This window comes from Rhincodon typus, chromosome 28 (genome assembly GCF_021869965.1).
Source record: "Rhincodon typus isolate 14 chromosome 28, sRhiTyp1.1, whole genome shotgun sequence".
Classification (NCBI taxonomy): domain Eukaryota; kingdom Metazoa; phylum Chordata; class Chondrichthyes; order Orectolobiformes; family Rhincodontidae; genus Rhincodon; species Rhincodon typus.
Genome location: NC_063359.1, coordinates 18,443,797 through 18,471,560, shown reverse-complemented (window position 1 = coordinate 18,471,560; position 27,764 = coordinate 18,443,797). Strand labels below are relative to the sequence as shown.

Sequence of the window (27,764 nt, the reverse complement as noted above, 5' to 3'; positions counted from 1 at the left end):
CTAGAGGAAGAAAATGGGAACTTTTCAGCAAATTACAGCAATATTCATGGGGGATTTTAATCTGAATATAGACTGAAAAAGTGAGAGAAAAAGGGAGCCAAAAGGAGTTCATAGAATGTGTTTGGAATAACTTCTTTGAACAGCAGGTTCTGGAGTGAATCAGAGAGCAGACCGCATTTATCCTGATTTTGTGCAAGATAGGATTAATTAATGACCACTTAATGAAGGCACCCCTAGATCGCAGTGATCTTCACACGATTGAACTGTGCAATCAATTTGAAGGAGAGAGAAGTGGATTCTAAACTAATAATTTAAACTTTAAGAAAGGAAATTACACAAGGTATAAGAAGAGTTAGCTTTTGTGGACTGACAAAATAAGTTAAAGGATAAGTCAATAAATACACAGGGGCATTCAAAGGGATATATCAACATACAGAGAATAGATAAATTCCAACAAGAAAACAAAAAATCCTAAGGAGACAATTCGCTATCTGTGATTAACTAAAAAAGCGGAAGCGAGCATCAACTTAAAGGGAAAACATTAAATGCGCAAATATGGATGGTAGGTCAGAGAAGACAGGAAAGAACACAAATAAGGCTAGCCTCCAACCTAGGGTCCCAAAAGCTAGTGAGATTGTTGATGCATTGGTTTTCATTTTCAAAATTCCAAGATTCTGAGAGGTTCCATTAGAATGGAAAATAGCAATTCAATTTAAAGGGACCGAGACACAAAGCAGTTAACTACATGCCAATTAGCTCAACATTTGTCAGGGAAAAGATATTAGAAGATTTTTTTAAAAAAAAAATTCATAGCAGGGCAGATAGAGAAGTTCCAAGTAGTGAGGCTAAAGAGATTACAATGGCATACTTTGTAAAACTAAAGATAATTCAGAAGAGTTGGCATTATTTTTTTTCCCTTCACAAAACAATCAATGTTTAACCACTTTATTTCACTTCTTTGAAGTACCAGCATGTGCTGCGGATTAAAGAACAGCAGGTAAATGTACTACACTTCGATTATAAACTATAGTACATAAAATCTAAGCACCCAATGGAGTGATATCATTTATGATGACAGGAATTGAACATATCCACGAGAATCTTGATATGTTTCAGTTATGCAGGGCAATGACAAGATCACATCTTGAATACTGTGCGCAGTTTTGGTTCCTTACTTAAGGAAGGTATGTAAAGGAGTCGGAGGAAGTTTACTATATTGATACGTGGAATGAATAGGTTATCTTGTGATGATAGATTGGACAGTCTGGATTGTTTCCACTGGAGTTCAGAAGAATAAGGGTGATTTGGTTGAAACGTATAAAATCCCAAGTGGTCTTCACAAGGTGAAAAGGGAAAGCAAGCTGGAGACACAGACTTCTCAGATTTCCTCATCCTTTTAGACCTTTAGTCAGAAAAGGGTTACTTCTAAAGCAAACCAATCAACATCCATTCATCCCAGCCAAGCTTTGTGAACTTGTTTTATGACAAAAGTAACTATTTCAATTGCTGGTAACTGTGAAACAGAGAACTAAATAGAATAAATCTGAAAGCAGACAAAGCTAAGGTGATTTCACAACAGTTGTTGCCAAAGGATGGGGATGAAAATGGAATAAAAGAGGGAAAAGTAGTAGTGGAGGAACCAAGTAGCTGTTGAGTCCCATATTATTTCAACAACCCTCTCTGGGTAAAACTGGTTGAGGATTCCTCTCCAACCACGAAGGAAATAAGAAAGAAAGAAAACACAAGAGAGGTGATACAAAGCAGCAAAAGGAATTTTTAGGGGTGTGGAAGCTGAAGAGGAGCAAAGAGTAAGTGAGAGCAAGCAAGAGAGGAGTCAAAGAGATACACCATTATGAAGACAAATTATTGGGGATATTAATTTGTCGCAATTTGTAAACAACACCACAGGATGTCAATGTTTCTGAGAGAATGAGCAGCATTGGCAATAATTGATGCTACATCTCCATCTTTTGGACAATTTGAGCACTGTAGCCATTTAACAAAATGAATACGAGTTACCAATGAAATACCACAAGCTTTCAGGACAAATCACATTGAGTCAAAGAAAATGGTCATAGGTTTTCTCTAAAATCACAACAGTATTCAGGCTTTGTAAAATATACTTTGAAAATGCATATTATTTGTATGGTGAAGAATAAGTAAGATGAATATATTTTCAAAACAGATGGAAAGCAAAGTTATAAAACTAGCCTCCCACCCCCAAATTTGCTGTACAGCAAACTTTGTTTTAACCAGCACCTTATGAACCAGCACTCTTGATGAGCTGGCAAAAATTATATACCTCAAATACCTGAACTTTCTTGTATTACCATGATCTCTGCAATATCTGAATAGTCTGTTAAAGGCATGAGTGAGAAGACCCTCTGCTGGTAATTTTTATTTAAGGCAATGTTACATTATTATTTAAGTGATCAATGCTGTAAATAAAGCATAACAGAGTTGTGTATCCCCCTTGCATTATTATTTCTATACTTAATGTAAAAACACACATTATGTGGATCTGTTGATCAACCGGTACACTCCTGATCCCATAGGTTCTAGTTAATAAAAGGTATGCTAAATATATGCACAGCAGGAAGTATTTCTATCAGGCTATATCAGAAACTGAACCCAACTAAAACATTTTCTAATGTCTGTAAAATTATTTTTAAGCCAATTCCAATTTGTGTTTTGCCTGCAAATAAAGACACTGTGGCAACATCAACATGAGCCAAGGTGCAACTCCTATTGTGGAGGCAGTAGAGGCCATTAAAAAGAGGTAATAGTTGAAAGCATTGGAGATAATGGCGTGCCCATGAATAATCCTCATTTTCATATCATACTTCTCATTCCTCTACCTCCTTTGACTTGGAAGTTACTAATGGTGAAAACATGCACTTCCTCTGTTAGTAGAGTACAGCATTCAGCTTCTCAATTATATTCTGCCAGTCAATATATAATATGCAACACCAAGTGCATATCTCCACTTATGACCCATACCTTTAATGAATTTGTTTAATTTTAAATCAAGGAGTGAGAGATTTCTACTAATAATTGTCATTGATTGAAGAAAATTCAAACATTTCGACTGTATATGTTGAAATATTTCTTAATTACACCTCTTGTACAGATGAGACTTCAACCTTGACCTTCCAGCTCAGAGGTACGGACACAACCACTGAGCCATTAAAGACCTTAAAAAGTAAAGCTATTGATTGCAGATTGAGTAAACACTGAGACGGCAAATAGGGATCAACCAACTTTATCTCACACATGCATATGTAGAAAAAGTACACTCCAATAAGACACACAAGGCAAAGGTCAAACTATTGTCTGAGATTTTTGGAGAAATACTCCTGGGAATGCAAGTTAAATAAAAGCTACATTTTACAGGATGACACATTTCAAAGGCAAGCATTTTTGAAACCACAAAGCGATAATAATATGGAAGGGAAGCAATAGAAATTAAACAAGTGTACTTATAGGTTGAATGATGCAACAAGGCTACAGTATTTCTGAGCTAGGTCAGTCTTGCTGAAAGTAGACTACATTAATTTTAAAGCAGGTTCAGCAAAATGGTGTCAGAAAGAGAAACTGATAGGCCTTCTAATGATGTACAATAATGATTTTCTGAAGGCAGATGCTATCGAATTTGAATGCTACGTGATAGACAAGTTAAGTTCAAGATTGGAAGCCAGACTTTGGGTGCCTTTAAATATAGAGGCTTCGACGTTAAGCAGGAATGGCTTTGGATATTCAGTCTTACTAGGAAAGTGTTGATCGCAATCTGATAAATCTGGCCAGGTACTCTGAACGATTATTTTACATCCAGGGAAGAAATAGATGACTTAAGAAATCTGAATGAACAGTTAAACTGGTTATACTCTCCAGTGAGATCTGAAGCCAGTTATGACGTAATTAGAACTCAGGACTATAATGAACATGTTGTTGAGAAAGTCTTGCGAGCAAAATAATAAATTAAAATTTACAAATATGCACATTCCATTTCCCAGCCTTGGGTGACCCAGATGAATTGAAGCTAGTCCTTTTTAGCAATGCTGCACATACCAATCTTCCAGATATTCTACTGTGGCAAGGGTCATCACATTCTTGGTGAGGAAGAATAATACATGTTGCCCATTAGCCTGGGAAGCCAAGAAAATAAAAAAATGCAATCTAAAATATCTTATCTCCGGATACACTGGCACCAATGGAAGCAATAAACATGGAGATGTATTTGTCTAACATTCTGAAGAAAATCTTATACAGGGGCAATTTTAGAAAAAAAAATTGCCCATAAAAAAAGTGTTGGGTAGATAATCATTCTCTTTGCGACAACGTACATTTGACAAAAGGCATCACTGAGAAGGTGAGCATGGACAAATGTCACATCTCAGTGTACTAGAAATCAAGCCCCAATGCTCCTAGAGTCATTGACATGAAAAATATGTAATCTACTTGTCTAAAATTCCCAATTTACCTGACTGACTAAGGTTAAAAGAAAGCTCTCAGATTTCTGTATTTCAGAAGGTAACTGTTTATTACAAACAAAGTGTCTTTAACCAAGGCAATTAGGAAAATGGAATTGCTGACATGTAGATCTAAAACTGAACTCTATTCTTTCTTAAACATGACCCCTCCCCAATTCTAAAACAGACAGACATACAATGACAGATAAGACATAATGGGTGGAAAACAGCAACGAAAAAAAACAAACAAACAAACCGGAAGAACAGTTCAACGGCACTTGTCTGAACCAAGAATATGATGAGTTTTTTCTCCCCACTCATTTTAAAAACTTTTTTGTTGTTGATACAGTTTGGGGCACACCAATGCTGTTTCTCATTTACTGGTTGAGAATTCATCCTCGCACTGTTTTTGAAGGAAGTTTTACTTCTCCTTTAACAGGGCATTTGCCAAGAAGAGCGCGTGGAAGCCAGATAGCTGTTCCTGGAACTTTCCAGTTCCTTCGCAAGAGACAGAGATTTTTATGCTGCTTTTTCTTTGCAGACGAGGCAGTTCTCTGCTACACTAGCTCCACACAAGCCATGATCACCTGGGCAGAAGACGATAAAAATGTGACAGTTGAGCAATTTCCCTTAGTTCAGAACTCATCAGATCCGTGGTAACTTCTTCAGCTTTCCCTATTCCAAAATAATGCAACATTGTGTATTTTATACAATCCGCCCCGGTAAACATAATTTTTAAAACCGCAGCCATCTCTTTGTACAGTTTCCTTGGCTTAAAGCAATAACTGCCTAAAATAAAAGGAAATAAAAATATGTGGTTTTTACACTGGTATGCTAGAAAAGAGATTTCCAAAACTAAAGTGGGTAGACACAAGTCGTTGTCAAAGAAACAGCATGTGGTCAAATAAATCATGGAAAAGTCCTCAAAAGAGGGACACCTGGTGAAATGAATTAAAAGAACATGAAGAAAAAAAGACATTTTGCTTGGGCCATTTTGGAGTTGAACATTTAAGAAATGAGGAACATGGAAAGTTGTACAATAAACATATGTAAAATATTTTTAAAAATCATTATTTTCTGTTCAGGCATTGTTTATTTGTCTTTACAGGTTTTATTTAGAGAGAGGAGGGGGATCTGTCAGGATAGCGACAGTACACCTGGTGATTGGGGCTAATTGATTAATTAGGTGACTCAGTAAACAAAGAGGTACCAGACAGTACTAGATATTTGATTAACTAGTCATTAAAACTCTGAGGAAGAGATATCTTGAGCTTGATTTCACCAACAAGTTTAGATCAGTGTCGACAATATTCAACCCTCAATTCCTTGACTAGCAGAAATCCTTTTTCTCCTTCCCCCAAACCGTTCCCTTTAGTACGTTGAAATCTCCAATCAAATCAAGAAGTGAGGTGACAGTGAATGCCCTTGACAATAAGGCAGGATTTGATCAAGTGTTGACTAAAATAAATACTGTGGCCAAAAGTGCAGGTCAGAGGCTTTGACTCCTACAAATGTCTCATCTTTGAAAAATCACAAGACTGTCCACCATTTACAAAGTACAAGTCAGGAATATAATGCAATGCTCTCCATTTGCCTGGGCGTGTGAGACGCCAAAAGCTCAAGCAGCTCAGTACAAAGCATCCGATTTGGTTGGCACCCCATCCACCAACTTCAGCATTTATTCCCTCTCTGCTGACACAGTGGGAGTACTGCGTACCATATACAAGACCACTGCAGCAACTACCAAGCCTCCTTTGACAAAACCTTCCAAACTAACAATCTCTGCCACCTAGAAAGACAACAGCAGCAGACTCTCAGGAACATTAACAACTTTAAAAGTTTCCCTCCAAGCCACAGACCAGTTTTTCTTGGAACTATATCATTCCTTAAGAGAAAAAAAAAAATCCTAAACATTGTATACTTTTAAGAGTGCTATTGTGTACCCACATCAGATGGACTGCTGAAATTCGACTAGATGGTGCACTACCACTTCCCTAGGAGCAATTAGGAATGAGCAGCAAATGTTCTCCTCATCCGCAACATTCACATCTCATGGGAAAATAAACACCCATTAACCTTATGAATTCCATAAGCCCATTAGATCCTCTACAAAAATGTGGGTGCCTGGAACACCTTAAGATATAAAAGATTCCCATAGTCCTTTTTTGCACATGTTTATGACATTTTAATGACAATATATATGGATACTCTAGTCTCTCTGAACTTCCACTGTTCTAGTTTCTCATCATTTAGAAAATGCCCTGGCTTTTTATGCTCAAAATCGGGTGGAAACCTAAATAACCTCACACGTGCTTGCACTGAAATCCATTTACTACAGTTTAGCCCATTCACTTAAATCAAAATATTTCTTTGTAATGTTATATTTTCATCTACACCACTTAGGGTGACATCTCTCTTTTTGTCATCAGCAAACTTGGATGATGAGTTTTCTGTCCGATTGTCTAAGTTCCTAGCAAATAAAATGAGTGGTGATGACTTCAATACACATCCTCGTGGGAAATGTTCTGCCAATGGCTGCAATTGCCCATTTCATTCCCTGCCTTTCTTAAATAGTGGAGTAACGTGGCTTTTCAGTCATAAAAGGCTCCTCAATCAAGGGAGCATCGGAGGTATCTGCAACCTTCGCACCCAACTGCTTCAAAATCCCTGGGCAGAAAATATCTGTTTACAGGTGATCCTACCAATTACTATTTCTCTTCCTGTGGTACCTCACCCACTTTCATTCAAGTTATTTATAGGGCTCAGGTATCTCCGAGATCTCAATTCTGACAAAGGGTTTTCATCTAAAATGTCAACGTTTTGTCTCTTTAAACATGCTGTTGACTGCTGTCTATTTCCAATGTTTTTGGTTCTTATTACAATAGCGTAAGCCTTTTAAAATCTGTGCATCTTCCTTTCATAGTTACTGTTCCTGTGTGCCAGCACGTAATTCTATTTGACAATTACAAGTCAGTTTATACCTATTTTAAAATCAGAAATTTAGACTATTTAAAATTCAGTTTCGAATTATTCAATGAAAAATGTCTTTATAAAGCACAGCCAGTGTTTACACCAATTGTTTCCTTAAACTATTCATTTTAAAACATTTCCAATACACGGCAGTACTAATTTACACACAAAATTCCTTAAAGGCAGTAAAGAAAAGCTTTTGCATTTATATTTGAATATTACTGAAGGTGATGGTTAAAAGAGCAATCATCTAAATCCCCCTTGTTAAAGTCAATGTTGCTAAGTAAGTAGTGTCCACATTTTTGTTTCTGAAACATTAATCTCAAGAATTCCAGGAAAAGGGTGATTAGTACTTATTCATCCCATGTTGATTAAGAGGCACTGAAGAGGTAAACAAGAACTATGCTGAATCAAGGGAAAACAAAAATTAAGAGAATAGTCACACTTTAGGATTTAGGTCAGTATACAATTTTCTTAGCATGCTTCCATGATGCACGACAATATTAATTTATCTCAAAAACTTGAAACTAGCAAATAGTAAACAACTGACATTTCTGCAGACAATAGAAACTGCACACAATAATGTTCCATTCAAAATGATTAATGTTCAAACAGTCCTCTACGTCATACACGTTTTCCAACCATTCCTAACAGCATTAGTGAAATGTTTTAACTGAAACAAGTTAAACTTCAACATCTGTTTTGTGAAACGAATTTTTTTCGCAAACTTAGAAAAGACACCGACCCGAGGCAAAACTTGCTTGGGAAACTCAGTTCATGTTTTTGGCCTAAAGTTGCGGTTGCCCAACATATTTTTTTGTTTAGATTTGTTACTTTTCACAGCTAATACTTGTATATGAAAGAATGGGGGGGGGAAGAGAACTAAACTGAGCACTGCTTTCATATTCTAGACTAACACATTTTCACTTGACAACGCAAATTCCACTTGCAGGTTGTCACAGCTACCCACGGTTAATGTGAGAACGGCGACGGTCAGAAAATTCGAAGTTATTTTTTGCAAAATATTGCAAACAATAGAAGCAGGCTATAGAATAGCATAAAGTAGACTAAATGTAAGTCCAAAGATAACTAAATTCTTTAGGTTAACCTATCTTTCTCAATGTCTGGTACTCAGTTAAATTTGAGGCCATCGCTAAGCATCTGTCCACAAATTCAAGTGACGCCAGCGTGACAAACTTGCTTTCCAACAGCGTCTTCATTAACTCCGAAGAGATAGCTGATGGAATTCCTCGTGAATAAACTGAAAATGTATTAAACCAGAGATTACTCACGTTCATGATGTTCCTCAAGCAGAGAAAAAAAATTTATTCGAAATGTTTCCAAGCTTTACAGCTTGTTCTCGAGACTGTGTCCTTTCTATTTTAAAGCATCAGACTCGTTCAAACGTCGATATTTTCATCATTTTTTAAAAATTATGTGTTTGCAATTCAAAAAAAAATCACTTAAAAGTCTTCAATACTCTCCCGCTTTTCACCTATCGCACTTAGTTCCAATGCATAAACACGTAATTACTTTCAGCCGTCTGGTATTCAACCTCCATCTAGCAGACCAATCACAGGCTTCTTTCAAAAACACAAGACAGTTAAAAAAAAATACAGACTCCACTCCGCATATTTCGTTTAAAATAAAAGGTCCTGGAGAGTAAAAGATGCACTATCTCCACAAGAAGGTGTCCTGTTAACATTCTATACATTAAAGAGATTTTCAGCACCTCAGACATATTCCACAAAAACGTGCAATATTCCTCACTCGTTTGTATTTAATTATTAAAAATAATGGTATTATTTAAATACAATCTTGATTGCGAAGGAACTGAATAATTGCTTAAAAGAAAGGATTTTGATTACTGAACACTGGTGGGGGTGGAGATGAAATTTGAGAATAAGCCAGACAGTAATATAAAAGACAAAAAAAGTTTTTTTCAGATATCTAAAAGATATAGGAGAGAGGCAACAGTGGATATTGGACAGCTAGAAAATGAGGCTGGACAAGTAGTAAAGGGGAACAAAGAAATGGCATGGGAACACACTAGGCACTCTGCCTCAGTTTTCACAGTGGAAGACACCAACAGCATACCAAAACTTCAAGAGAGTCAGGGGACAGAGGTGAGCTTATTGGCTCACCAGAAGAGGTGCTGGGGAAACTGAAACATCTGAAGGTTGACAAATCACCCAGACTAGATGGACTACACCCCAGAGTTCTTAAGGAGATAGCTGAGGAGATAGAACAGGTGTTGATGGCTATCTCTCACAAATCACTAGAGTCAGACAGAATCCCAGAGAATTGGAAAATGGCTAATGTAACACCTATGTTTAAGAAAGGAAGGTAGCAAAAGATAGGAAACTATAAGCCGGTTAGCCTGACCTCAATTGTCAGTAGTATCTTAGAGTTCAGTATTAAGGATGAAATTGCAAAGTACTTGAAGTGCATGGTAAAATAGGAAAGAGAAAGCACAGCTTCTTCAAGAAGAGATGAGAATGGTACTGTCATGGATACAGCATTAGCTGACTGGCAGAAGGCAAAAAATAGGAATGAAGAGGTCCTTTTCAGGACATCAGCCAGTGACTAGTGGAGTACAGCAGGGGTCAGTGATGGGACCACAACTATTTACGTTACACATTAACATTTAGACAAACAAACTGAAGGCACTGTTGCTAAGCTTGCAGATGACACAGATGTAGGTGAAGGGACATGTAGTGTTATGGTAGCCTGGAGGCTGCAAAAGAACTTGGACAGGCTAGGAGAATGGGCAAAGAAGTGGCAGGTGGAATAGAATGTGGGAAGTGTGAGGTTATGCGGGGGAGGGTTTCAGAAATCTGAAGTACAAAAGGACTTGGGAGTTCTTGTTCAGGATTCTCTTAAAGTTAACATGCAGGTTTAGTTGGAAGTTAGGAAGGTAAATGCAAAGTTGACATTCATTTCAAGAGGGCTAGACTACAACAGCAGAGATATACTGCTGAGGATGTATAAGGCTCTGGTCAGATTGCATTTGGAATATTTTGAGCAGTGTTGGGTTCCGTTTCTAAGGAAGGATGTGCTGGCCTTGGGGAGGATCCAGAGGAGGTTTATTTGAATGATGCCGGGGATGAAGGGCCTGTCATATGAGGAGTTGTTGAGGACTCTGTGTCTGTACTTAATTGAATTTAAAAGGATGAGTGGGAATCTGTTTGAAACTTACAGAATACAGATGGGGACAGGATAGAGTGAATGTGGAGATGATGTTTCCACGAGTAGGAGAGACTAGGACCTGAGGACACAGCTTCAGAATGAAGGGATAACCCTTTAGAATTGAGATGAGGAGGAATTTCTTCAGCCAGAGGGTGGTAACTCTGTGGAATTCATTGCCACAGAGGGCTGTGGAGGCCAAATCACTGATTGTATTTAAGACAGAGATAGATAGGTTCATGGTTGGTAAGGAGATCAAGAGTTATGGGGAGAGGAGAATGAGGTTGAGAAACACATCAGCCATGATTGAATGGCAGAGCAGATTCGATGGCCTAATTCTGCTCCTAAATCTTATGATTTTACAGTCAGCACTCAGATCATCCTCACAACTTAAAGACTCTCACACCTTAAATTTCAATTGTTTTTAACTCTGTCTGTACCTGCTATCCCCTTGCAACTTCTTTGCAAGATTATCACTTGGGCTTGTGTATATATTTGATGTTATATTTCTATTATATTCCTCAGAGAGCAGGAAATCTTTATAGTTTGATTCTTTCATTTAATCTGGTTAATTTTGGTACATTTTAATTGACATGTGATAGTTGCCTACTAAAAAATGCATAACCATGTTTGCTAAACTGACATCTGGTTGCAACAAGATTTCTTTACTTTTCTTGATATAACATTGCTTTAGTAAATGTGCAATGTTGCAAGCACTTCATTTCAAAGCATTCTGACAAACAGCCATTTAAATTAAAATAAGTAAAACAACAATCTTCTATTTCTCAGCTTTTGAATCTTTTGACCTAAGTATGTTCAATCACAGAGTTTACCTTTAGCTGAAGAAGGGTCTAGGCCCGAACGTCAGCCTTCCTGCTCCTCTGATGCTGCTTGGCCTGCTGTGTTCATCCAGCTCTACACCTTGTTATCTTAGATTCTCCAGCAGCTGCAGTTCCTGCTATCTCTTACCCTTAGCTCATTTGTGTTAACTCTGAAGTCTAGTAAGGAACATTTTCAAAGTAAGTTTATCACCTGATGTTTGAATTTTAATGAAGCTTACATTGTCCTTTGGTTAGGCTGCAAAATTTGTGGCATCAAATCAGTCACTGATTACACTCATGCATTGGTGTCAGCAGAAATGAAAATTATTTGGGCTGTAAAAAGGCAGCCAACCAGCTCATGCTAGATTTACGTGCTTGTGAAAGTTGAACATTGTCCTCAACATCTCTTCACCAAAAGCAAATTAAAATAATTTAATCTTAGTAATACAATGATGATGGAACAGAACACCAAAGTACTCAGAAACAATGACAATGACAATGTGTTTTTTTTGAAAAGACATACTGCAGATATAAATTTACTGACTGGAGAAAAATTCTGGAATATCACACAAAGAAGGTGCTAAGTTTAAAACAACATCCCTTCAAAAGAGGGACAAAGTGGGGAAAAAAACACAAAAAACTATAGAAGCTGAAAATCAGAAACAAAATCAAAAATTGATGGAAAAATTCAGCAGGTCTGACAGCAGTTGTGGAGAGAAAATAGAGTTAGCATTTTGGGTCCAGTGATCCTTTTTCAGAACAAATTGGATTGAGATTTCTTGTGGCTACAGAGATAATGAGGAGCTAGCTTCCCCAGTTCCTCACAGAAAGCAATCTTCTGCAGATCATGTACCAAATTGGTAATACGTTTAAAGTGTTTTCCCCTTTCAAGAATACAGAAGAAAGGAGTCTGAAAGCCACAGTCTCTTTGTGCTAATGGACAAAGGTGTGTACCGTGGGAGTCATCCCTGTGGTACGACTAAAAAGGAAGTCTCTTTCTTTCTGAAGCTAGAAAGCAACTGAAACTGCAGTCAAAATGAAACAATATAAGTCAAAGGCCTTTCAACTGACTTCCAAAGCCAAGCATCTCAAAACAACCTCTCGCCTACAAACATTAGTACCACCAGTACCACTAAATATAAAGTTAATGTTTCACTATCTACTCTGGATGAACAATAGACTGATCTGTCAGTCTTTTCAGCTTTTTTGGATTCAAATTTAATTTCTAATTAAATCAAAGTTTAGATAAGTTGGCACCTTTTAAAACAAATTCATTTAATCTAGAAGAGGGGCACAAGGGAAGGGATTCTTTTCAAATTTGCCTTTTTGCAATCAACTACTGGGGCAGGTAAATAAGGAGGAGATGTCAATTCATCCTCCCCACCCAGGAGCTTGATAATTTAGGATAGTCCATCCGGAACCTCCAATAAATTAGGGAACCTCACCCCACAATTGGATGTAACAGTAGGTTACCTTGAAGACTCAAGTCCACATTTTCTGAGCTAGAGTGAAATCCGTATCATATCGCAACTTTGACCTCACTTGTCTCATTCTATCCTGAGCCTGATAATTTAATCCCACGAGAAGGTCAACCTTGGATTTGGGGAAAAGACAATATAACTGTGGCAGTTTCTTTCTATTAATCAACGAATGTGGCCGTTAATGAATGGGCCAGCATTTGACCCCCACATCCAGTTCCACTGGAGAAAGTGGCGGTGAGCTGCCTTCTTGAACTGCTGCAAGTCCATGTCTGATACGGTAGATCAACAATATTATTAGGGAGGGAGCTCCAGGATTTGGGGCACATGTAGCAAAGAATAGTGTAGCCAATGGAGCAGGCTAAAAGTAAAGTTAAGTTTCCCAACTTGCATATTGCAATTAGCAGTCAAATGCAATAAATTCTGCTGTCCTTGTAACCACCCTCCTGCTTCATATACAAAATTTCGAACATGATATTGACAGAAAAATGTGTCAAAGTCTTATAGAATTTTAAGATAAAAATATGTGCAAAAACCAAAAATAGGAAGTAAATGTTAGGAGAATCCAGGCACTTGGAATAATCTTTTATTTAAAACTGACTTGAGCAAACTAAATTCTCAAGCAGACAGATCCTTCCAAACACAAAATTGATTTAAGTTGTATAATTCAAAGTATTTCCCAACAAATGATCTTAAAGTACTAACTTCACAAAAACTGAATAAACACGGCAGATGGTGGAATCTGAATTCAATAATAATAAAAAAAATACAGTCTGGAATTAAGAATCTACTAATCACTATGAAATCATTGCGAATTGTCGGAAAAACCCATCTGGTTCACCAATGTCCTTCAGGGAAGGAAATCTACCACCCTCACCTGGACTGGCCTACATGTGATTTCAGACCCATAGCAATGTGGTTGACTCTCAACTGCCCTCTGAAATGGCCTAACAAGCCATTGAGTTGTACCAAATCATTACAAAGTCTCAAAGAAAGAACTGGATGGATCACCAGGCATCGACCTAGACACTGGAAAAGATAATGGTGGAAACAGCCCTGTCAACGCCGCAAAGTCATCCTCACTAACATCTGAGGGCTAGTGCCAAAATCGGGAGAGCTGTCTCACAGACAAGTTAAGCAATAGCCTCACACTGTCATACTCACAGAATCATATCTTACAATGTCCCAGACACCACCATCACCATCCCTGGATATGTCCTGTCCCACCGGCAGGAGAGACCTTGCAAAGGTGGTGGCACAGTGGTATACAGTTGGGAGGGAGTTGCTCTGGGAGTCCTCAACATTGACTTCATACCCCATAAATTCTCATTGCTTCAGGTTAAACATGGGCAAGGAAACCCCCTGCTGATTAATACATACTGTCCTCCCTCAGCTGATGAATCAGTACTCCTCCATATTGAACAACACTTGGAAGAAGCACTGAGGATGGCAAGGGCACAAAATGTACTCTGGTTGGGCAATTCCAATGTCCGCCACCAAGAGTGGCTCGGCAGCAGTACTACTGATTAGGATCTAACCAGCTCAAAGGACACTGCTGCTAGACTGGGTCTACAGCAGGTGGTAAGGGAAACAACAAGAGGAAAAAGCATACTTGACTTCATCCTTACCAATCTGCCAGCTGCAGTTGCAGCTGTCCATGGCAGTTATCAGTAAGAGTGACCAACGCACAGTCCTTATGGAGATGAAGTCTCATCTTCACATTAAGAATAACTTCCATTGTGTTGTGTAGCACTATCACCATGCTAAATGGGACAGACTTCACACAGATCTAGCAACTCAAGACTGGGCATCCATGAGGCGCTATGGGCCATCAACAGCAGGAGAATTGTACTCCAGCATGAATTGTAACCACATGGCCCAGCATATCCCCCACTCAAACATTACCATCAAGCCAGGGGATCAACCCTGGTTCAATGGAGAGTGCAGGTGGGCATGCCAGGACCAGCACCAGGCATGCCTAAAGATGCGGTGTCAACCTGGTGAAGCCACCAAACAGGACTACTTGCACGCCAAACAGCGAAAGCAGCAAGTGATAGACAGAGCTAAGCCATCCCACAACCAATGATCGGATCTAAGCTATGCAGTCCTGCCACATCCAGTCGTGAATGGTGGTGGACAATTAAACAACTCACTGGAGGAAGAGACTCCACAAATATCTCCATCCTCAATGATGGAAGAGACCAGCACATCATTTGCAGCAATCTTCAGCCAGAAGTGCCTAGTAGACGATTCATCTTGGCCTTCAGCAGTGGTCCCCAGCATTACAGATACCAGTCTTCAGCCAAATTGATTCACTCTATGTGCTATCAAGAAACAATTGGAGACATTGGATACTGCAAAGGCTACAGGCCCTGACAACATTCCGGCAATAGTACTGAAGACTTGTGCTCCAGAACTTGCCACTCCCTTAGCCAATCTGTTCTAGTACAGCTACAACACTGGTGTCTACCCGACAATGCGGAAAATTGCCCAAGTATGTCCTGTACACACAAACCAGGAGAAATCCACCCCCGCCAATAACCACCCCACCAGTCTACTCTCAATCATCAATAAAGTGATAGAAGGTGTCATCAACAGCACAATCAAGCAGTACCTGCTCAGCAATAATCTGCTCAGTGACATGCAGTTTGGGTTCTGCCAAGCGCACTCAGCTCCTGACCTCAATACAGCCTTAGTTCAAACATGGACAAAAAAGCTGAATTCCAGGGGTGAGGTAAGAGTGACAGCCCTTGACATCAAGGCTGCAATCGACAGAATGTGGCATCAAGGAGCCCTAGAAAAATTGGAATCAATGGGTATCGGGGGAAAACTCTCCGGTGTTGAAGTCATACGTGACACAGAAAGATGTTTATGGTTGTTGGAGGTCAATCATCTCAGCTCCAGGACATCTCTGCAGGAGTTCCTCAGGGTAGTGTCCTAGGCCCAACCATCTTCAGCTGCTTCATCAATGACCTTCCCTCCATCATAAGGTCAGAAGTGAGGATGTTCGCTGATGATTGCACAATGTTCAGCACAATTCACGACTCTTCAGATACTGAAGCAATCCATGTTCAAATGCAACAAGATCTGGACAATTTCCAGGCTGGGGCTGACAAGTGGCGAGTAACAAGTGACAGCCTGGCATTTGTGTGGCACAAATATGTCTCTTATTGGTGATGGCCAATCTAATCACAAGCCCTTGACATTCAATGGTGTTACCATCTCTGAATCCCCTACTATCAACATCCAGGGGGTTATCATTGAGCAGAAACTCAAATGGACTCACCACATTAACAGAGCACATCAGAAGCTAGCAATACTGCAGCAAGTAACTCATCTCCTGACTCCTCAAAGACTGTCCACCATCCACAAGACACAAATCAGGAGTTTGACAGAATACTCCCCACTTGCCTGGATGAGAGCAGCCCCAAAAAACACTCAAGAAGCTTGACACCATCCAGAACAAAGCAGCCCGCTTGATTGGCATCACATCCACAAGTATCCACTTCCTCCACCACCGATGCTCAGTAGAAGCAGCATGTACTATCTATAAGAGACATTGCAGAAATTCACCAAAGATCCTCAAACAACACCTTCCAAACCCATGATCACTTCTATCTAGAAGGACAGGGCAGCAGACATTTGGGAACACCACCTTCAAGTTCCCCTCCAAGAAACTCACCATCCTGACTTGGAAATATATTGCCATTCCTTCACTGTCGCTGGATCAAAATCCTGGAATTCCCTCCCTAATGGCATGGTGGGTCAACACAAAGCAGGTGGACTAACAGCGATTCAAGAAGGCAGCTCACCACCACTTTCTCAAGGGCAACTAGAAGTGGGCAAGAAATATTGGCCAGCCAGCGACGTCCACATCCCACAAACGAATAGAAAAAAAATTGAACTACATCAAAAATGCAACATTTATTGCTCAGATGAATTTTTAAGCTTCAACTTTGTGGTTAAATTAACGTAACTTGTTGAAACATTAAACACCAAGAAAATCATCCCAAGTGACTTTTCATGTCGCAAAGTTTATGGAAACTGTCTTTATTCACAAAATATATCAATAAGCTCTTGCAAAAACCTTATGAAAATATATTTTTCCCCCTGTCAAAGTACAATGACCTAATCATGTCCTGATAGGCATACATGCAATATACAAATTAGATTGAAGGGATATAACTTGCAATCTTATTCAATGGCTTTGATTTCAAAGCAAACTTTGACTGTCATTCAAGCTTAGAAATTCTAACCTGTTATTGCTGGATTAATGATACAAAGACCGATCCATTTTTTTTGTCTAAGAAGTGGGGTGGACCAGCATGGTGTCACGAACAGAACTGTAGTGAAAATCATATGACCAAATATTTTCTTTGCACACTCTTTCATCAAGACTTGTCAAACTCCCAGGGTTGAAGAATTATTTTGCTGTACAATCCCAGTACCATTTCCATAATTCCCAGCCGGTTCATCTCATGTGACAAAGTTTGGAGAAAAGTTTTACAGTACCTGATACTGTTCGGCAAGCACCAAATCCAGCAGAAGATCTTTCCTCCGTTTTTAAAATATCTTACTTTATATGATGCATTTTGTTTGTAAACGACTGCGCTAAGCAATGCTGCGTTTAGTTTTCAAATCTCTCTCTGCTTCTAATATGTTTTAAATGGGGATGCCAAGCAGTTAAAAATTTTTAATCTCAGTTAAATTTGGTTATAATCCCACATTTGCACTAAACCATGCATTTGGAAGAAAGCAGGCACTTGGAAGAAAGCAAAAAAGTCAAGTCAACATATCCAAAAATACATTTGGATAAAAATCTGGTAAGCATACAGAGTTGCACACACATATCAATGATATACCATAGCTCTTTTTCCCTGGACAATTAGAAAATGTTTGAAATTATTACATAGTGGCCAAATTAAGGTGGTTACAGACAACTCACCTAAAGCCCCACATATCACAAATTAAAGTCCCACAAGTTGAAACTAAGTTTAATAAATCCATCATGTTTTTTCTTTGCTACATGTTTAACTGACAAAGGTCTCAATAAGTCAAAGGTTGGCAGTAAAAACAAAGTAGTAGGGGTGATCGATGCCAGCAAAGAAATGTGTGCTGTCTTCTTGCATGGCCTTCTCACATTTCCTCAACATCAGCTGCAGAGATTTATATAAGCTTGTTTATCAGCCTCAGGATGCCCTAAAGTGCACTGTAGTCAAGGGTTTCACTTTACAGAGGAGCAGGAGTGCTCCAACTGGTTGCCACAATATCTGCTTTTGCTGCCACCCTCAGGCCCCTGTCATTACACCTCCAGAACCCTGCTAAACCCCACATTCCCATACATTGTTAAAGTGCCAACAGCCTCTGCCCTTGGTTACTAATTCTTCACTTTCCAGTAGTCAGGCAGCTGTCTTTTTATACTATTTGGAGACTTCTATACAATCTGTAGCTTTTTTAAAGTAAAGAAGAAAAAACAAAAGGTAAAGCACTGTGTATAATAATAACAATAGGGAATCCAAGACATGTGAAATGAAGAAAGGTAGCTTTAGCTCTGTTGACATTGCGTAACAAGAAATTATGGTTCATTTGGTTCATTTTGTTCAACTGGCAGCAGAAGAAAGTGGCAACATCTGTACAGTTAATGAACATTGATGGAAAGTAAAGCACCATTAATATTGTAAAAACTACACATATGGTGACAGCTGTTATCAGAGAGACATCATTCAAAGAAGAGGACAAAGCCGTGTTGTTCATCATAGATGATAGTGTAGGCACTGAAGAAGCCAGCTGAAATGAGGTATTGTTGCAATTTTTAAAACCATGAAAATCCATGTGAATTATCTTCAGAGTAAGTACTAACTTAGTTACATCCTCAAAGAATGTCAATGGATCTGTAAAGCATGGTCGGTTAGCCATTAAGCCATGCTAATTACTATTTCACAGTTTGATGAATATTGCCTGAATATTGATCGAATTGCTTAAAATGTTCTCATGCATTATCGATTCAAGTTAGACTAAGTGATCCCAGTTCTTTAATTAGATACACACAGTTCCTCTTCAACTCCATTATGTCCGCTTAATAGTTGATCATCTGGCTTTTTTCCATTTACTCAGAACAGATCAGAAGAAAATGATTATTCAATTTTGTAGTAACCTGATTAGCAAGACCAACTTGCATTTAGAACAAAGAACAGTACAGCACAGGAACAGGTCCTTCGGTCTACCAAGCTGGCACTAACACATGATGCCTCCCTTGCCTCGACATGGTCCATATTCTACTATTCTGTGTCTATTCATGTACCTGTCAAGATGCCTCTCAAACGTTGCTGTTGTAGCTGTTTCAACCACCTCGTCTGGCAGCACATTCCAGGTACTTCCAACCCTGTGCAAAAGACTTGCCTCTCACACCTCCTTTAAACTTTCCTCCTTTCACCTTAAATCTATGTCCCCTATTAATTGACACTTCTACTCTGGGGGAAAAGATTCTGACAATCCATTCAATCCATGCCTCTAGTAATTTTGTAAACCTCTATCAGTTCGCCCCTGTGCCTCTGAAGTTCAAGTCAAAACAACCAATTTTGTTCAATCTCTCCCCTTTATAAGCACTATTAACATAGTAGAAGATGGACCAATTAGCTATCATACAAAATGGCTGCTGAATCAAGTAAGAAATATCAACAGTGACCTAAAGTGTGTTTAAAAGTTGTGATGAAAACAGTCTGAAAAGGGATAAAAGGAAGTTGGAGGGGTAAAAGAGACTTAAGCAGGAAATCCAGATTAAAAGGGCCTAGTTAGATAAAGTATGATGCTAATTGTGAGATAAACTGGAGGCTAGTGTTGGGAAATCAGGCAGTTCTGGAAGGAGTTACAAATGCTGGGAAGCCACACAGAGATTCTGAGGTGAAAATTTTAAATTAATATGTATTATAAACCAGTTTACATCAGCAAATATGGATCAATGGGTAAGCTGGTTTTGATAAAAGAACGAGAGTTTGGGATAAAGTAAATTTGGGAAGGATCAACCACAAGTTATCTGCTTTTGTACTCCATGCCCTTGTTAATAAAAACAAGATGCTTACGCTTTACGTACCATTCTCTTCAACTTGTCCTCTCACCTTCAATTATTTTTGCACGTAAATACCGACATTCCTCTGCTTATGCATACCCTTTAGTTTATATTGCTTTTCTGCCTACCACAACAAATCACTTCACACTTTGCTGCATTAAACTTCACTTGCCATTTTACCATCCATTCCTTTCTCTTTCCTTTTCAATTCATACACAATTCCCCTTCCAATTTACATTTCAGTGTTTTACAAGTTCAGAATTTGAAGGTTTGTTATCAAATGAGGAGAGATGAGAGTTGGGTCTGGACTTTATGACACATCCCATTCCATTTTTAAAATTATTTTAGATGATGTGGCTGTGACTTATCGCTTATCCCTAATTTGTGACAGTGATCTATCTTCTTAAGCTGCTGCAGTCAACATTGTGTAAGTACACCAACAATGCTGTTGGGAAGGGGATTCCAAGGTTTTGATGCAGTGACAGTAAAAAAGTGATATACTTCCAATTCAGGATAATATGGGGCTTGGAGGCAAACTTGATGATGGTGGCATTCCAATGCATCTGCTGACTTTGTTCTTCAAGGTTTGGAAGGTGTTGTCAAAGGAGCATAGATAAGGTGCTGCATTGAATCTTGGTACAGACTGCTTTCACAGTGCATTGGTGGTGGAGGGAATGAATATTGAAGGCGGTGGATAGGGTGCAAATCAAGCAGGCTGCAGTGTTCTGAATGATATCAGCTAACTGAATGTTTTTAGAGCTGCACTCAGTGAAGTTGAGAGTATTCTATCACATTCCAACTTGTGCCTCGTAATAGATGGACAGGCTATGGAAAGACAAGAAGTGAGTTACCCACTCCCTGCCTCTGACCCGGTCTTGTAGGAACGGAATTTTAATGGCTCTTCCAATTCAGTTTCTGGCCAGTGGTAACCCCCCAGAATATTGATCATGGAGGATTCAATGATGGTAATGCCATTAAAATGTCAAGGGAAATGGTTAGATTCATTCTTGCTCTAAGGGTTCATTGCCTAGCATGTGTGGGACACTAATAGTTCTTGCCAATTATCAGCTCAAGCCTGATAGTCATCCAGGTCCTGCTGCACACAGACACAGGCTGCTTAGCATCTGAGGAGTCGCGAATGGTGCTGAATATTGTTCAATCATCAGCAAACATTCTTCGCTTTATGATGGAAAGAACGTCATTGATGAAGTAGCTAAGTTGGTTAGGCTTAGCACACTAACCTGAGGAACTCCTGCACCAAGACTGACATGAGCCTGAGGCTGAAATGATTGAGTTACACTAATGGCCATCTTTTTCTATACTGGGTATGTCTCCAATTAGTGGAGAGTTTTTTCCCCAATTTGCATTGACCCAATCTGACTAAAGTTCCTTTATGCCATATCCAGTCAAATGTTGGCTTGGTGCCAAAGGCAATCACTCTAATCTCACCTATGCAGTTCAGCTCTTTTGTCCATGTTTGGATCAAAGCTGTGATGAGGTCAGGAGCTAAGTGGACTGTGTCATGCAGCATTGCTGCTTGAGTGCATTATCAACCTCCTTTCCATCATTTTGCTGAGGAAGATATTAAAGTATTCCTTACAGCTTAAATTATTATAATACCCTTGTATGTACAGAAATATTAATAAACAAATTCAACTTAATCTACATGCTGAAGAATCCTATTCAAAGCCTTAACTAATTTTCCTCTTCCAGAAATGACTCATGCATTGTGTATTTCCAGCTTTCATGGAATCTTAAAAGTCTCATTCAATCTTGAAGTATATCTGGGTATTCGTGGCTCCAAACAGCTAAGTAAAGAAAGGTTGTATATGTTATCTGCGTTTAAGTTGTTTCAGAGAATGTTGATATTTACATGAGTACTACTTCATTAAATGTTATCTAAGAATAATTATGAGAAGTCTTCCATCCATTATGCAATATAAGTAACCTAACCCTATTTAAAACTAGGTTCTAACAGTGCATTTTCATTTTAGTGAGATTTGTAAGTTTGGGAAATTTCCAAATAGCATTTTTTTCTTCAGTGCATGCACAAAGAACCACATTATAAACGTACATGCTCAGACATTATTTTTAAAAACACATGCTGCTTCACTTGTCACATCTCCCTGTTCACTACCTCTAACAACTAACCCCACTCACTACCTTCTCTGATTCTTGCACTCCCTCCTTCCAACCTTCTCATTCACCATTTCTTTCTGCTTAACCCATGCTCATCAGCCAACTAACTTCCTTTCCTGACCTTTTGCTAATCACACTTACTGTCCTGTTAGGTACCACTCTCCTAAGCCATCACTATGTGTGATGGAAATGGTGAATGGGAGATTCAGGCAAGGGTTGTAGGGAGAAAGTGTTCATTAGTTAATTAGAGTCAGTAAGTTAACAAGAGGATTTTAGGACCAGTTAGGTTCAAGACAGCCAGTAGGTTTTGTAATATACAACTAACAGGTCAGTAACATAACCCTTTATTAGATGGTTTCTTTTAGGAAAGTTATTTTCATTTAGTATGCCTTTCTTAGGCACATTAATATGAGTGTTCTACGAGGGACAGCATTATAAGATAAGCAGGAAAGTGAAGATGAAACAAAAGTTCAGCCATGATCATGTTGAATGGCAAAGCAAACTTGAAAACCAAACCCAGCTGGAGTATTCCTGGTTCTATTCCTTATTTCCATTCAACAAGCTATGGCAGTTAGTTAAATGAAGCACATACTGACACATGCATAGCAAAGTTGCTGCTAAAAAAAAAGTTTGAAGAAATAGCTTGTTAGCAAGGTCTGTTATCTTGGCATTGAAATTACATCTGTATTCAAGCACATGAGAAATTGCAGCATGAGTAGGCTAGACAACTCCAAAGCCTGGTCCACCATAGAATAAGATCACAATTACTCTTTAAACACCACTCGACTTTTCATTCCGAATCTCCACATCCGTGGATTCCACTGTTGTTCAAAAGTTTACCTATCTCAGCATTGAATATATTCAACCACTGAGCGTCTGTGGTTATTTAGGGTAGCAAATTCCAAAGGTCTACAACATTCAGTGAAAAAAAAACCTCATCTCAGTTTTAAAATAGTCAACTCTTTGTCTGTTACTATGCCTCCAACCAAGTTCTAGACATTCCAACCAGAGAACACAATATCCCAACATCTAGATTATCATGCCCCTTCAGAACAATATCAATGCATTTTAATTAATCTATTAATATAGGCCAACTCATTCATTCCAGGAACCAATCTTGTGAACTTTTACTACACTGCCTCCAACCAGTTATATTCCCGGTGACTTGATTATTTTACAAATATTATTTAAGCTTATACACACAAAGGCAGTTAGAAATCATTTACGAACTAAACCATCACTTAAAGTCTACTGTATAACAGTACTGTGCATTTTAGTTTATGCAGACGGGATTTCTGGTCAAACTGAAATTAATGAACAGTCATAAGATCATCGATGTTTTTGAAAAGATTATGTGGTCACTGTATTTATTAAATACTGACATAAGTAAGTTTTTGATTGTTACATTGAGACAAGAATATAAATCCTAGAAAGTTTGCTGCCACTTTTACTTGCTCGTAATTGGTTTTAGATCACATTTTAAATTTATTTTCAAGAAAAGTAGAACACAGTCTCCTTTTGCCTTGTCAATGTTTCAGGTATTACCCTTCTTTAGGACTGTATGTTGGGGGTAGGGGAAGCTGCAGATAAAGGGAAGGCGGGTGGGAAAGGTGGTGATAGTTGGACACCAGTAGTAGGTATGACCTGGTTGGTCGATGGCAGGGATAAATCTGGTTGGTAGCTGGGAGGGACGGTCAGTTGATGGAATGGAAGGGAGGAGATGGGGCAGAAAAGGGAGCCACCCTTTACCTGCAGCCCCCTTTACCCCCACATCCAGTCCTGAAGAAGGGTAAAACCTGAAACATTGACTTCTTTCCTCTAGATGCTGCCTGGCTTGCTGTGTTCTTCCAGCCTCCTGTTTGTCTCCCTTGGATTCCTGCACCTGCAGATTTTTTGTCTCCTATGCCATAACCATCAATTGTGCTAACTGTGTCAAACAGTAAGGTTTTTGATGGATGTTGTGGCTGGTTGGCTTGCCGAGTTGGTTCGTTGTTCTGCAGATGTTTCATTATCCTGCTGGTAACATCATCATTGCAGCCTCCGATGAAGCGCTGTTGTGTTTTCCACCTGTTATTTAAACTCTGGTCTCCATTGAGCTGGGTTACCTCACTTCCGGTTTTTCTTTGCAGTAGAATATATATAGGGTCTAGCTCTATGTGTTTGTTGATGGCCTTCTCAGTGGAGAACCAAGCCTGTAGGAATTCCCTTGCTTGTCTCTGCTTGGCCTGTCCCCGGATCCTGATATTGTCCCAATCAAACTGGTGGTTTTCCTTATCCACGTGGATGGAGATGAGTGAGTATTAGTCGTGTCTTTTTGTTCCTAGTTGACGTTTGTGTACTCTTGTGGCTAATTTTCTTCCTGTCTGGCTAAAGTAATGTTTGTTGCAGTCTTTGCAGGGGATCTTTATATTACGTTGGTCCTGTCCATGGTGGGTAACAGGTCTTTGGTTCAGGTTAGCAGTTGGCGTAGGGTTGATGTGGGTTTGTATGCTACTCTGATGCCCAGTGGTTGTAGGAGTCTTGTGGTCAGTTCAGATGTGCTCTTGATGTAAGGTAGTGTGATGAGTGTGTCAGGACGTGCAGTATCTTCCTGGTGTTGCTTGTGTAACAGGCAAGTGCGTCAAACTCTTGCTTAAAATTCATAAGCAATATCAATTACATTCCGTTCATCAACCTTCCAAATTACCACAATATTTTAAATTAGACTCACCAAGCATGACCTGTCCTCTGCAAATCTGTGCTGAAAACCCAATTCCCCATTCTTTTTTAAACCTGTAGTTACAAGCAATATTCTTAGCCTTTCTTGAATTATGGTGTCATATTTGATACTCCACAATTCACTAACATTCCCTGTAACCTGGGGGTGATTCTGATATGCCCTACCACTCCTATTTCTGTTAACAACCTGGTAATCAAGCTATCACCACCAGACAACTTATGCACTCCGTTTATTGAGCTTTTCCAATACATCCTATCTATTTTAATTCCATCTGTTACTTCTGCCATCTTTGCCCCTACAAATACTTTGTTAGTAAATAACTTCTTCCTTAATAAAGACCAATATAATAGTTAAGAATGCTAAACTTGTTCTCTGTCTCCAACTACATAGCATATTCTTTGTCCCAGAAGGTTCCCCTCTAAAAGTGAAACATTGTATATGCTGGATATCTGAAATGAGAACAAAAAGTTAGACAAATTCACCAAATAAGGCAGCAGCTGGGGAAACAAATTAGTTAACCTTTCAAGTCAACAACTTTCATCACAATTGCCTTTTTTTCTTGAACATGGTGCTCAAGGAAGCTATTCTGAACATGTGCTAAAAATTGTTCCCTCTCCATATCTTTTGCTATAACATCTTAATTGATACTTAGATAATGAAAGTCTCCTTGAGATTTTCCCTGCAGATTTACTTTCTTCTTGCTGTTCCTTCTGGAAAAGCTCGACAAACAGAGTACATAAGTTGTCTGGTGTTGATGGCTTGTTCAGGCATTCTTATGTCAAAGGTAATAACAAATATAAGCTGCATTTGGTGCAAATGACATAGGCTGAGTGCATACTACTTTGTTCCTTCGGTACAGGATGGTCCCAGACTGACAATGCTACAAGTAACTAATGCAAAGCTACTTAGTAGTCAACCTAGGCCTACATTGATGTGGATTGACAGCAAGGATGTTTAGCATGGCAAGCTCTGTCTTAAGGATGACTTGCATCCAAAACGGAAATGCATAAGAAATTGGAACGGGTAGTCCATTCAGCCTCTTAAGCCTGCTCTGCCATTCAATAGCATCACAGCAGATCTGAAATTGCTCACATCCACTTTCCTGCCTTGTCCCTGTAACCCTTTATTCACCGACTGATCAAGAATCTACCTCAGTCTTAAATATACACAAGGATAATATCCCCACAACTCTGTGCAAGGAGCTCCAAAGACTCTTCAAGCCTCTGAGAAGAAAAATCCTCCTCATCTCAGTTTTAAATCAGCATCGCATTATTTTGAGTCTATGCCTGCTTGTCCTAGATTCTCCCATACGAGGAAATACCCTCTCAGCATTTACCCTATCAAGGCCTTTAAGAATCCTACATTTCAATGAAATCTCCTCTCATTTTTTCCAAACTCCAATGCATAAGAGTCCCAACCTATTTAATCTTTGCTCATAAGACAATTCCACTACACCAGGGATCATGTTAGTGAACCTTCCTGAACAGCTTCCAATGAAATTATATATTTCTGTTAAAAAAATGGACCAAAACTGCTCACAGTACTCCGTATGAGGTCTCACATCACCTTGTACAGGAGCAGTCAGACTTCCCTACTCTTATACTCCAACCCCCTTGTAAATTTTTTTTATTCATTCACAGGATGCAGGGCTGGCCAGGCAGCATCTATTGTCCATCTGGGCAATTAAAAGTCAACTGGGTGTGGAGTCACATGTCAGCCAGACCAGGTAAGGATGGCAATTTCCTTCCCTAAGGAACATTAGTGAACCAGCTGGGTTTTTCCCCAGCAATGGATTTATGATCATCATTAGACTCTTAATTCCTGATATTTATTGGATTCAAATTCCACCATCTGCTGTGGTGAGATTCAAACCCAGGTCCCCAGAGCATTATCTGGGTCTCTGGATTAACAGTCCAGTGATAATACCACTCTAGGCCATTGCCTCCCCTAAATAAGAGCCAGTATTCCAATAGCCTTCCTGATCACCTGCTGCACCTGCGTGCTACCTTGTTGCGTTTGTGCTGAGTGCTGTGGTTTACTTTTCAAAGCTCAATTAAGCATTGCATTATATTGATGATCAGTGAGACACTTGTGTACATTATTTTAAACTGCAGTAAAAACAGAATTTGATGTGAACAACGTCTGCCTGAAAAATGTTATGTATATTCTTATTTAAGTTCATCCAAGTCTGAAGAACTCTGTAAAGCAGCTCAGACCTGAATAGTTACAGTATTTTCAGTGTTTTGGATTTCCAGGATCAAACAGTTGTTCTCTTTTACAAAAAATGTATTTCGACGATCACCCAGAGACAAAGTTGTCACTTCAATGAAAAACGCAACCCACTGCTAAACTTCCTTTCCAAGTAAATTGCAAGCAAACCTCTCAATCTTGGCTTCAAGATTGTGGATGCACAGGAGATGAAATAAGTTACATACGCATTAATACTTGAAAGAATTAAACTAGTTTTTTTTTTAAATTGCAGAAATAAGTTCCAGAGAAAAAAAGTGATTGATATGTTAAAACTGTTTACTAAAACAAAACTTGACATAAGCAAATACGCTGCCTTTTACCGTTCGGAACCTGTTTCCCATTAATTTCCCCAATTCGAAGGCAACATTTCCCGCCAAAAATAACGGTGATTTGTTTTAAGACTTATTTTTAGCGCTGGGTAAATAAACACGTTCACACGTCTCAACGGAACAATACCGGATATTTTGAAAAAAATTGCAGTAAAAACCAGTGACCAACACCCAGAAAATGACTACTCGGGGTAACTCCCCACAACGACCTAGGAAGGGCAGACTGTCCACGCCGCAAAGTGACCGTCGCCCTAAATTAATGAATGTGTGACCGACTGACCGTCGCCCTGAATTAGCAATGGGTAACCGACTAACCGACTGACCGTCGCCCTAAATT

General features: G+C 39.1%; 1 protein-coding gene across 3 annotated transcripts in view; it reads right to left on the bottom strand.

Moving 5' to 3' along the window:
- Nucleotides 1-27,764, bottom strand: part of rgs3a (regulator of G protein signaling 3a) — a 275,278-nt gene that overhangs the window by 247,465 nt on the left and 49 nt on the right. The window contains exon 1 of one of the 3 annotated variants that reach the window (XM_048613559.1): nucleotides 8,732-8,969. The exons of 1 other annotated variant lie outside the window; for it this stretch is intronic. In XM_048613559.1, the coding sequence (XP_048469516.1) occupies nucleotides 8,732-8,737 (6 nt within the window). In that variant the 5' untranslated portion in view covers nucleotides 8,738-8,969. Of the gene's footprint in view, nucleotides 1-8,731; nucleotides 8,970-27,764 lie in introns of those variants that run through there. One more of the 3 variants, XM_048613561.1, reaches the window with a different exon arrangement.